This window comes from Carya illinoinensis, chromosome 4 (assembly GCF_018687715.1).
Source record: "Carya illinoinensis cultivar Pawnee chromosome 4, C.illinoinensisPawnee_v1, whole genome shotgun sequence".
Taxonomy (NCBI): Eukaryota; Viridiplantae; Streptophyta; class Magnoliopsida; order Fagales; family Juglandaceae; genus Carya; species Carya illinoinensis.
The window spans coordinates 4,536,686-4,550,408 of NC_056755.1; the positions used below are offsets into that span (position 1 = coordinate 4,536,686).

The following is a 13,723-nucleotide window of genomic DNA, read 5'->3' on the forward strand; positions in this document are numbered from 1 at the left end:
CACACGAGAGTTTCCAGCATTCTTGTTCTATTAATCTGCATAATAAAATAAAATATATTAATATTAATAATCAAAATCAAATAAATAAATTAACATTTGATTAGATAAATTGAAAAATTAAATAAAAAAGAGTCTAGGGATAGATGGCCTTAGGCCATGTGATTTCAAATTTTCATTATTAAAAACTTTCGTTGAAAACTTGAAATGATGTAGAATAAGACAAAAAATAAAATGAAAGGACGTTGATGAATGATGAGACTTGAAGTCTTGAAGATAGGTCGGCTGATTCACACAGTGACACAAACGTGTCTTCTTTATAACCATAAAAATTTACTGTATAATACTTGTCTAACAGTCTAAAGCAACTTTTTGAGATTATTACCTTCGGCTTCATCACCTTCGTCGACCACAGGTCCACAGGATAGCAGAGACAACCGTTCAACGTCCTGCAAGTGCGATGCAGCGATTGGAGAGCCAGCCAATGCTAAATACGAGCAATATGAATGTAAGAGAGTTTGAGATTAGAGAATGGAGTCTAGAGCACAAGAGATATGAAATAAATTTTTCGCCGTTTGAGATATGAAAAGTGAGTTTTTATATGTTCTAATTTTTTTTTTTTGACAGAGATTGCAACTTATTTTTCTTAATTTATTGTGACTTTTGGCTTTCCTATATGAATTTGCAGAGTTTATTTGTTTGTTTGTTTTTTAACCGTAGTTAGAGTTGAAATTATTTTTTTCACCTTTCTTAGTTTAGATAAAGTTTTTTTAAAATTTTTTTAATAATTAACTTTTTAGTATTTTTTGGGCCTTTTTCACTGTGGAGTCTTAGGCAACCGCCTAACTCACCTTGTGAATCAATTGGCCTTGCCAACGTCCAATTTTATGATGCGATAACATTAATGGTGCCACTTATCTCACGACAAATCCGGTATTCCATGCGCAAACTAAACACGTGGAGATAGACTACCATTTTGTCCAGGAAAAAGTTCAACAAAAAACTCTAGAAGTTCGCTTTATCTCAAGTAAAGACCAGCTCACTAATGTCCTCACCAAACCAATCGTGTTAGCAAGATTTTCCTTCTTACGAGACAAGCTCAACGTGCATTCAACCCTGCTGAACTTGAAGAGGCATATTATAGAAATAAACACTGCAATAGATCATGGCAAATCAAGTATAACTGCACCTTGGTTCCTAGAGTCCCCAACCGCTACAAAATTATTTGCTTTCCATGTATATCTCATTAATACATTTCCTTGTTTATAATTTTCTGTAAATTCGAATCTATAGTCACTGGACAGCTGTAAACAAATCCTCAATAATTGTATAGTTACTGATATAGATAAACAGCATCTCTCGCTGCATTATACACGAGAGTTTCCAGCATTCTTGTTCTATTCTTTTACCAGGACTCTTTCGACCTACTTTCTTCAGTGATTATAACGTGTGGCGTGATTATAATTAGGCGAATGTCTTTTCCACTAAACGTGGAATCCGTGAAAAAGGCAACAAAACGTGACCCTGCAGATCTGTCTATATGTAGAAAAATCCCGTAAGCAAAAAGTGTAAAAGGATAATCTGGGTCGATCCAGTTTTAGTTGAAAATAATTAACCAATTTAGTAAATTAAAATCTGTTTAACATGTTTCTAATGAGCGCCACATTTCATTAATATATATATAATAATATAAATTAAGAAATGATTGATGCTTTTTTTAAGTATTAATATTCTAATTCTCTATCAACATGACGTTCAAGATCATCAGGTTATTCACGTGGAGGATTTGTCCTTATTAGCTATTTGTCCATATCCATTTAGAACACGATGGCATACATCCGTTTAAGTTCAAATTATCAACAAATTCTATTTATAAATTTGGTGTAGACTGATTAAAAAAAAAAAAAAAACCCAGTATATATAGCATATTCAATAAAATATTTATATGAAATAATTTAATTTAAAAATTAATTTTAAATTTTAAATTTTAAAAATTAAATTTTATCATTTAAATAATTTAAATTATTTACTCTATAAACTGCTTCGCTTCGTAATAGAATAGCCCTTTTATATTTTATATACTAAAAGAACCGGAAGAGAGATGTTTACATGTACGAACCAGGATATCATTTTATATTGGCCGAGGCTTGAGGCTTCACGCGGCCATGGCTATCAATTCATTATATATATATATATATATATAATCGTATAATTTATCACGTGCATTTCGTGTGCAGTTAATTACACAAATAAAAAAATGCCTCATCCTTTCTAGAAATTGAATGGATTTGATGTTATTTTATACATATGAAAAGGGAAGAAGACGAAGTCTTATGCACGGTTTTGAATGAGAGAAAAAAAGTGAAGAATCTATCTTTCCGACTCTGACTTTCCCACTTCAGCCGTTGATTTTTTTTCTATTATTTCGAAAGTAGTCGCTTCAGATTTAACCATATTTCTTTTATTTCTCATAAAACGAATGTCATATTCTTATGAAAATCCTAATCCGATAGAGTAACGCTTCTCTGCAAAAAAAAAAAAAAAAAAAAAACTTTACTCTTAGGCAGCAGTTTTAAATATATATGTTTATTGTAAAATTATCAATTGCATCAAAAAATAATTTTTTTTTTTTATATTTTATAATAAAAAATGTAAACGAGATTAATGTATTTATGACTTATATATATATATATATAATTTTTAGTACAATAATTGAGACCTGAAAATTAGTAGGCGGACAATGACGCTATCTCGTAATTCCCTTACACATGGTTTCGTACCCGACGAATCAATTGTCGGAGTTAATGGTACTAGATCGGGAAATTCCAAAAATTAGGTGTTGTTCGCACGTTGTCATACATACAATGATACATGTCCTGTCACATCGTTTGGTACGTCGATTTTAAGTAGATGTTCCTATTTTTTTAAGGGTCTTACGAATAATATTAGAAATAAAAAAATATAGTTGCAAGTCATTTAGATATTGACGCACCAAATTGTGTTGAAAATGTAAGATCAACTTGCCACGTAACCCATCATGTTTACACCCAACAATACCAAATTGTTTTATAATATAATATTAAATTATTAAAAATTATTTATTATATTTTATTTATGAGTATTATTTTAATATTATATCAAGAGATATTGTGGTGATGATAATAAAAAATAAATCTTTCTATTAGATATTAATGTGTATGCATGGGGCTGGGTGAGTCGATCAAGATCGATCATTTAACTACGTCTTCTTAAAATATAATTTTTAGGTCGATCTATTCAAAACAAGGTTGATTTTTTAGCCAGCTTCAAACAAAGTACTTTTGGGAAATTACAAGATTACAACGCTATTAATAAATAGTTTTTTTCTTTCTACTAGTTAGTTGAAACAACCATATAACTTTTGCCTTTTTAACTTTTTGGCAAATTTAAAATATCTCATTTTATATATTAATTATGATAATTTTATCAATTTTTTATATAAAATATAATAAATAATTTAATTTTTTTAAAATTTTAAAATAAAATTAATATTAAAAAAATAATATTTTATTTAATTTTTAATAAAACATCTCATATTATCTGAATTACCTAATCAAACAAGACCTTAATAGGAGGTAGCGGTCTTAGAGTACTATATATGAACATATATAGGAATTAGGATTAACGATAATTAATTAATATTTGCGCATTGACTTTTAATTAATATCAACAGATCTTGCTGAAGCCAACTGTTGTGTATGTACTAGTGGCTCGAAACCTTTTTGATGAGAAGAATCTCACAGAATATATATAGAAGGTACGTGTGGACACGAAATTGCTTAACCAAACTTAATTAATTAGTTCATGAGACGTACAATGTGATTCATCATTATTTTGTAGCGTGATATATATGACAATTAAGGATATCATGACAAATAATATTAATTGTTTAATATTGATCATGTTTGCTTACAAATTAATTAGAACGGTATTTCTATTTCAGTAAGCAAGAATTAATATTAATGTATTAATACGCAAAATTAATGACATTGGATAACATGCATGCATGCATGCATACATTTAATTGATCAGGAAATTCCGGGTCCTTCCGAAAGTCTTCCTGGTTCTTTAATTACATTGATCGATCTCCAAGAAAGGCCAAGACAATAAAACCATATATAATGACTGGAATCTATTCATCAAAGAATTAGATTTATAGATCTAACTACCCAACCCATTATATTATTATTAATTAATATTATAACTGCAATATTCTTGCAGTTCTTTCCCTCTAATGAAGTGCAACCTTGTCTCGACTAAGCTGTACGTCTGTTTTCTTGTTTAATTTAGTGTAATAGCCATTCATTGATCATTACGACCTCAGGCGCATGCGGTGATTTTTGTGTTTGTGATCGCCCGCCCTTTGGGATGTCGTTTCTGCCTTACCAATTAAAGAGATGATCTGTTCACTAATATAATATGCTGGAATAATATTCTGCAAGGCGTGATCATTACGTACGTAATCAAACAATTATAAATAAATAAAATACCCATTTATAATTGCATGACATGATGTTGGCCGAACCATGCAAATACCAGTAATTAATTATGCTCAGAAAATTCAGAAATAAAAAGCCATCCCGGAAAAGAAAAATATAGTGCGACGGTGAAGTACCATTTATGGGTCGGGGGGAAGGAGTCAAGCATGCAGCTACAGCGCGCGCTCAACACGTACAGTGTGTAAACCAATTAATTTACAGTACTTGGAAGGGGGTCAACTTTTTGGAAATTAAAAAAAGATAAGAAGAGGTCAACAGTCAGGCGTATTCCATAGCAAGTTCCTCGTTAATTTCCGTGAAAGCTTCAAGCATTTTTCCTAATTTCCCTTGACTCTCCCTCCCAACAATAATAACTGGCCCTACCTCTTGCCTTAACTGGTGCTATAGCACATGAGTGCACACTAATTTCACGCTATATATTCCCCCTCCCGTTTTGCGATCTTGCACGTCCATCAAAACAACCCATCTCTCTCTCTCTCTCTCTCTCTCTCTCTCTCTCTCGCCTTCGAGAGTACTAGCAGTTAAGCACCCAAGCAACTTCGATGGATCAGTTGCCGAAATGTGGAGCTAATTATACCCCTCTCACCCCTTTAACTTTCTTGAATAGAGCCTCTAAGTTTTATGCCGATCGTACGTCTGTGATATATGAGCGCACCCGCTTCACATGGCGGCAAACCTACGAGCGTTGCTGCCGCCTTGCTTCCTCTCTTCGTGCCCTTAACATACTCAAGAACAATGTTGTAAGTTCTCCTCCCTAGTACTTAATGATTCCCTTTTAGATCAGCAAGGACATATGCATATATGTTTGTATGATTCGATGTTCAGAGGAGCTGATCCGTTTTTCCCTTAATCTGTGTACAGGTATCTGTGTTGGCTCCTAACATTCCAGCCATGTACGAGATGCATTTTGCAGTGCCTATGGCTGGGGCTGTGCTCAACTCCATCAATACCCGGCTTGATGCTAAAACCATAGCCACCATTCTCGGACACTCTGAAGCCAAGGTCTTCTTTGTGGACTGCCAATTCGTGCCGCTGGCACGCGAGGCTCTCCGCTTACTCATGGCTGATTCTAAGCATTCTCTGGGAGCCGAGTCGTCCATCCCCTTGGTGATTGTCATCGATGACATTGACTCACCCACTGGCGTCCGGCTAGGCGAGTTAGAGTACGAGCAACTGGTCCAAAAGGGCAATCCAAGGTACCTTCCCGGCGAGCTCGAGGATGAGTGGGATCCAATTGCTCTGAATTATACGTCAGGAACAACATCTGAACCTAAAGGAGTGGTGTACAGCCACAGAGGTGCCTACCTTAGCACGCTCAGCCTAGTTCTGGGATGGGAAATGGGAAGTGAGCCTGTCTACCTGTGGACACTTCCAATGTTCCATTGCAATGGGTGGACCTTCACTTGGGGCATTGCGGCACGCGGCGGCACCAACGTGTGCCTGCGCAACGCCACAGCTTCGGGCATCTACCGTAGTATTGCCATGCACAAGGTTACACACATGTGTTGCGCGCCCATCATTTTCAACACCCTCCTCCAGGCAGAACCGAAGGAGCAAGGCCAGCAGATCATCACCTCCCCTGTCCAAATACTCACCGGAGGAGCACCCCCGCCGGCAGCTTTGCTTGAAAGAATAGAGCCGCTCGGGTTCCACGTCACGCATGCTTATGGCCTGACGGAGGCAACCGGACCGGCCCTGGTGTGCGAGTGGCAGGAAAAATGGAATCAACTGCAGCGCGACGATCAGGCCAAACTCAAGGCACGTCAAGGTATTAGCATACTGACGCTGGCCGATGTGGACGTGAAGGATTTGAAAACAATGGCCAGTGTGCCCCACGATGGGAAAACTTTGGGGGAGATAGTCCTGCGAGGAAGCAGCATCATGAAGGGCTACTTCAAGGACCGAAAGGCCACGTTCAAAGCGTTCAAGGATGGCTGGTTCTTAACAGGTGATGTTGGGGTCGTACATCCAGATGGGTATTTGGAAATCAAGGACAGATCCAAGGACGTAATCATATCTGGAGGCGAAAACATTAGCAGCGTAGAAGTGGAGTCGGCGCTATATAAGCACCCAAGGGTGCTGGAAGCCGCCGTGGTGGCAATGCCGCACCCTCACTGGGGAGAGAGCCCTTGTGCGTTTGTTGCCCTCAAGAAGAATTCGGCAGGCAGAACCGACGACGTGAGCGAGGCAGAGATCATCTCCTTTTGCAGGAAGAATCTTCCCCATTTCACGGTTCCAAAGAAAGTGGCGTTCTTGGTCGAGCTGCCAAAGAACTCGACGGGAAAGATTCTGAAAAATGAACTGAGGGCTGAAGCAAAGCACCTTGTTGTCTCCGAGAATCGTTCAAACGAATCCAGCCCAGACCATTCTCAAGTACGGGTTCCCCGGTATGGCGACCAGATTCTGCAGGCCTTGTCCCGCCTCTGAAAAATTTAAGAAATTCCCAATAAATTAAAGCTGTACAGTGTTCTTAATTGCTAATATGATCTGTATATTATGGTTTTAAGTTAATGGGGGGAGACTTTCCGAGATATCTTGAAAGAGCACATATAAGTAACAAGAACTGTAGTATTGATTTCCAGTTTATTTTTCTACCAAGTTTTTATTCTCTTATTTAAACCAAGACCTCGAGAGTTTAAAAAAAAATACATGAAATAAACTAGATCTATATTATTTCTCGATCGTCTGTATAGATATTTTAAATGATGTTAAATAAACAATATAAAATGCACTTTATATATTTATCTTTTTCTCTACTATATATCTTTTATGATATAGATCTCTTTACCACAAAAACATTTTTCTTTTATGAATTTTCATGTGTGGAATCTTTTGTAGGTAAAGCAATTCTATATGAAATAATAAAAAGAGAAATGATATTTGCAGTCGTGGAATATGAAATAGTTGCTCTTTTTCAAAACGATTATGCGGTACATGTGCATTTAACGATTGTATGTAGCATTATTCTAATAAAAATGATCGATTGCTATCCATTTCTATATATCGTATACTAGAATTAATATTCTAGCCATAAAAAAATTACACAAAAAAATTTCACAAATTAATAACTTGATATGGTTTTTCAGGTTATAAAATAAATATGATAGATTATCATAAAATCACGTCAATTTATGTGATTACTTTTATGTAACAATTTGTGACTATAGCACTCTCATTGTATAATAATTGGAGTGGAGTAATCTGTCTAGTATTACTGCAAATTGCCAAAAAGCCTTGTTTGTTTTTTAGATGAGATGAATTGAGATAAAAATTAAAAATTGAATAAATTATTATTATTATTATTGTTTTGAGATTTAAAAAAGTTAAATTATTTATTTTATTTTACATGAAAATTTAAAAAAATTATAATATTAGATAAGATAAGATAAGATAAGATATATTATAAAAGGAAAGAGATCACGTATTTGTGGTTGTAAGTGAATAAGGAATCTTCTGTTTCTCAACTGAAGGGCACACAGTACGATCGTTCAAGATTTCAATAATGGGGCCGGAGAGGCAAGTCACTTTAATTTGATAGGTCAATAATGGCGAAGCCTGTTCAGGCCACGAAGATGACCAAAGATTTCAACAAAACATATAATATGACAAAGTATTGTATTGGTCGAATCGATAAGGCTTTTCCTTTCAATAATTTTTTTTTCAGCAAGACTTGAAAAACTATTGAATTCAGATGCATTCATATTGGTTTCAATACAAAAAATACTTTGGTAAGACTGAAAAAAAAGGAGACTTTGGACAGAACAAGGGAGAGCTTCTTCTTCTTCTTCTCCTTCTCCTCCTCTTTGACACCTTCTTTTTCGCTTGTTTCTTACCCAAATCATCGCAAACTATCTCTACCAAATCACGTAAATGTAGGCCACCATGTATATTTAATATCTGTGTCTTTGATAATTAATTCAGCAATTTATTTATTTATAAGTCGTACTACAAACTCATGTTGGCCACAATGTTAGAGAAAAGGCATCAACATGATCAACAGAATGATGCATATTGGTAAGGGAAAAGCTTCCTCCTTTGGATGGTGCGAACAGACAAAAGCATGCATGCTCAACACCCAACTCACCCCGTCAGAAGCACAAAAATCTAAAGTTGGTTTTGTAAAATATCTTTGCCACTCATCATTTCTGCATATTATATATTATATTTTTCTTTTTATTTTTTTTAAATTTACTTTAAATTTTTTTATTTTTTTATTTTTAAACTAATTAATTTTTTTTTTTTTTTTTTTATCATTCATATATTATACATTTGATTAAAAAATTAAAAAATTATAGATAAAGTATGCTATAAAAATGACGGATAAAATTTTTGTTAATGGCAGGACGTGTGCTCCTAATTTCCGCCATTTAAGAAGCAAGATTTCGTTGATTTAACGGCAATTATTTGTCTTGAGGCGAAAACAAGACTAGGTAGGCGAACCCACCGTTGCTCTTTATTTGATTTTGAGAGTCCACTTCCAGGACGGAAATGTCCATTGAGTACTTCTCAACGTGTAGGGGCTCCAACCAAGCGGAAGCTTAGCAAAATGACATGTGTACTTGCATTGTCAGCACCGGAAAATTATTAGCAGAAATGATATTGTGCGGCTCCATTTGTATCGCTCTAATTGATTGTTTATATATTTTTATTTTTTGTTTGTTATTTATTTATTTATTAATTAAGGAAATAATTTTTAATCTATTAGTATATTTTTTTTCTTATTTTATAAAAATCTTCAAATATATTAAAAAATATAAAAACAAAAAGAATAAAAAATAAAAACCTCATTTTGCGCTAGGCGACACGGCCAGTAATCATTGTTGAACGATAACATAACACTATTTAATTATTAGTTACTTAGATAGTTAAGTCATTTCATCATTTCATAATATGTTATATAATTTAAATTCATGATATGAGTATCAATTTTTGTTTTTTTTTTGTTTATACATTTAGGGAGGGAGGTTTCAAATCCAAGAACTCAATTTTTTAGCATCAATTTTAAATTGTTGTGGGATATATGAAAATACTATGTGTTAGTATTTCATGACTTAATTAATACAAAACATATATATATATATATTCCAAACTATTGATATCTGGCTCTAGATTGGGTATCCAGATATATCCAGTCTAGAACCCGGGTTTCAAACCCTATTTTGGTTTCGGATTGAGTTAGCCTAGTTATGACCCAGGCTAGAAGTTGAATGTAACTGGTTCCTAGGTGTAACTCGGGGTTTTTATTTTTTTTATAATAATAATTATTATTATTTATTTACAAAAGCCTATTATTCAATTTTTTTCAAAAACAAATTGTGTTGGAAAGCATAATTTTTATTTTTATTTTATCTAAAAGCCTATATTTCATTACAAAAGTTTAAAAAAAAAAATGTTGTTAAAAAGCATAATTTTTTTTTTCATAAAGCCTATATTTTATTATTTTTTTTCAAGAAGTCATGTTGAAAATCATAATACTAATACATTGAACATTTTCTATAATAATAAAAATATATTAAAAATGCATGCAACACACAATGCAATCCATTACATATTACATTATTTTGTATCATATACATTACATTACAAAATACAAAATTACAAGATATAAGTTAAATATCAATAACATGGTTTTCCATTAGTGATTAATTCACACCAAATAATTCAATTTTGTTCTCTATAGCCACCCAAACTGAAAACAACCACCACATTGAATTCCTAGTCTATTTTCTATAGGCACCCAAATTGAGAAAAAAGAATGTATTTCGGTAGAGAAAAACACAAACCATAGAAAGGAACACCAAAGTATAGAGATTATAAAGACGAAAGATGGATAAATCATGCATAATAAATGGAACCATTTCCACCATCAACACAGCCACCTAAAACTTCCACAACAATATGAGGCCAGACGTATAACCTTTTCTAGCATGAACACCATAATGCTACACTAAAAACTAGCCATAAGTTTGCCATCAATAAAGAGAGTACATCCATATATGCTAGGAGATAAGGGACCCAGCCACAACCATAAACAATGCTAGCACTAAAAAACGAACCACTAACCAATAATACTACAAACAATAGAAGCAAATCCACACAACTAGAAGTAAGAGCATTAATGTATCCACTTCTTTATAAAGATATCCTCACAAACCAGAAAATATGCCAACCTTAACAGTAAGATCAAATGTCTCATCTGTAGTCATCACAATCAGGGCAAAAAAAAAAAAACAAAAAAACAAAACAAAAAAACAAAAAACAAAAAACAATAAAATAAAAGTAGTGGGGAAAGTGCTGAAGATAATGGCAATAAGATGTACCAGCCGCTATATGGAATGAACGGAGACTGAAACATTGCACAAACTCAAGAATCAAATTACTGATTCATTTTGCAGATAGATTCACGAAGGACAATATATTGGTTATGCATTCCTTAAAAGCCTTCATAGTTAACATTTCTTTAGTGTAAAATGATCTAAAATGAACATTTTGCCATCAGCATATAACATTGAGTTCAAAGGTCTACAAAAATTACAATAAAAATTTTCCTTCTCCTTTTCTATGAGTAGTTTATTAACCTAATAATCCAAACCCATCATTTTATTACTCCACATCTCCAAAAAGAATTTGAGTGTACATCACATAGACATATGGAAACATACATGTGTTGTCCCCAAGCTTTATGGTTTATGTTCAACACACCAGATCCTAGATTTATGAATGGCTAGCCAAGAAAAGAAATATATCCTCTAAAATATGAAAATGATTCAACTTTCCATATAAATAGGCAAGCTCATATAAAACAGACTACAAATCTAAACTTGAACCAAAAAGAAATAATGTAGATCTCCAAGAAATAATGTAGGAAATTGATATTCTAAGAACATCAAAGTTATATACCAGATCTCCACGAAATAATGCTACAACTACTACTATTCCCCACCTCTGAGTTCAACGTTCTCAAAGTGTCAAGGATAGAGTCACCAACATTCACTGGTTTGGGACCCTTTTGTAAATTTGGAAATAGAAAAAAAAATAGTTAAAATCAAACATTAACACGACCCAAGAGGCTCTCAGAAATAAGGGGATGGCTTCTGGGCATAGATTTTGAATTTTACAGATTGTGTATTGATGTTTTTGTAGATAGAAAGCTTGGAAAGGTAATGCTAGGGTTTCAGGGAGAATGACTGTGATGTAGGGGATGGCTTATAGGCATAGTTTTTAGTTTTTGGATCTTGTGGATTGTGCATTGTTGTTGCTGTAGATCGAAAGCTTGGAAGGGCAACACTAGGGTTTCCGAGGATAGAGAGAGATGATGGGGTCACAAGGATGACGGCGAGTTGGCGATGAGGATGACGGGGTCATGAGGATGACGTAGTTTCTTCAATTGGCACTAAGGGAGAGGGGGGGGGACGATGAGTTTTTATTATTTAATTTTAGTGTCGTTTTGACTAAGGGTGAAAACCGATCGTTCGGTTTCGGGGTGAAATCGAACCGACATCATCAAAAGTGGATGAATCTCGATCGAAACTGGTCATTTAAAGGGGAGAAAACAGTTTACATCGGTCTCGGCATCACTCCAGTCGGTTGTCGGCGTCTTTGATGGCAATGGAGGTTGTTTTCAGGAACGCCGCAGTGGCTGTTGATTGGGTGAGAGACGACATCGTGAGCGGCGAGAGGTGTGATTTGAGAGTGAGAGAGAGAGGCCCTCCGCCCTGCCATGGCCTGCGCGAGAGAGAGAGAGAGAGAGAGAGAGAGAGAGAGAGAGAGGCGTCTGAGAATGAAGAAGGAGAGAAGAATAAGGAGAGAAGAATAAGGAATCGAGGAAGAATGACTCAGGGGACTTTAAACCCTAAAATGAAACGGCACAGTTTGGCTTAAGCCAAACGGCACCGTTTCATTTAGTTTTTTTTTTTTTAACTTCAGATATTAAACGACGTCGTTTAAGTAAGGTATAAATAAATAAATAAATAAGGTTATTCACTTAAACGGTTTGAACCAGGGTCAAACCGCTGCCGAACTGATATTTGGCGGTTTTGAATAAATTATATTGTACACCGACCAGTTCACCGACAGTTTCGGCCGGTTCCTGATGCGGCCGGTCGGTTCCTGATGCGGCCAGTCGGTTCCTGTCAGTTTCTGTACACCCCTAGTTTTGACATTGAATTTATTTTTTAAAAACCATCTGGCACTGGGTTTTAGACCCGATATCCGACCCGGATATTCCTAGATTTTGCTATGAGAGTACCGGGTCGAGAAAAACCACAACCTAGATGAACATGCCTAATCTAAAAATTTGATTTATTAGAGAATTTTAACACCTTGCTAAGGGTGTAGTGACCAACATCAGTTTTTGTTATTTAGCACAATGTCTTCATACTTGCAAGATAATATGAAAAGGAGCTTTGCAACACCTACGCAAGTTAACACCCCACTTTGTTGTGGAGCCCATTCATCTTTAAAAAAAAAAAAAACCTAAAATACCAACTACTTTTAAAATGATTAATGGGGAATGCTTTCACATCAATTTCTTGTTGGGTGTGTAAGAGCACTCCGGCTAAAACTCAACTTTAACCAAATTTAGCTAACAAGACATTTAAAACACCTCACATTGAATTAAGTTTGTCTATATAAATTTAGACATTAACTACAATAACTCACCAAATATGTTGGTGTACAGTAACTTAACCAAATACCATAATATTTATTTCTTACTCCTCTCACCAAATATGCAGTTGTTTTTTGTAATTAAGAAATTTGGTTCGATTTATCTAGGTGCAGATTTCTTGTTGACATGAACAAAAATATATTGCTAGATATTTGATTAGTAATTAGGAAATTTATATAAAATTTTAGATGAGTTTAATAAAATATTTTTTATTATTAGCATTAAATGAACTTTGAAAATATGATTTTTTTAATATTAACTTAATTAGAATAGAATTATTATTAACATTGAATTAGTAAAACTACAAAATGTGGTAAAAATAATTAACTATCAAATTATTAAAAATTTAGTCAATTCAATGAAAATGCTCTTAAAGTGAGATTTATAAATATATATATATAGTAAAAAAAAAACACTCCAAACTATTGGACATTGGTTCCTAGCCCATACGACAGATAAGGATTAATTAATTAATTTTTATTTATTTATTTGTTCAGCCGAGCAAAAACTTTATTCATCA

General features: G+C 34.1%; 1 protein-coding gene across 1 annotated transcript; it reads left to right on the top strand.

The window, feature by feature from the left end:
* Nucleotides 1-4,966: 4,966 nt before the first annotated feature.
* LOC122306784 (trans-cinnamate:CoA ligase, peroxisomal-like) lies at nucleotides 4,967-7,214 on the top strand. Its single transcript, XM_043119294.1, has 2 exons — nucleotides 4,967-5,275; nucleotides 5,397-7,214. Exons 1-2 carry the CDS (start codon nucleotides 5,078-5,080, stop codon nucleotides 6,960-6,962), a joined length of 1,764 nt encoding a protein of 587 aa, XP_042975228.1. The 5' UTR covers nucleotides 4,967-5,077; the 3' UTR covers nucleotides 6,963-7,214.
* Nucleotides 7,215-13,723: the final 6,509 nt, after the last annotated feature.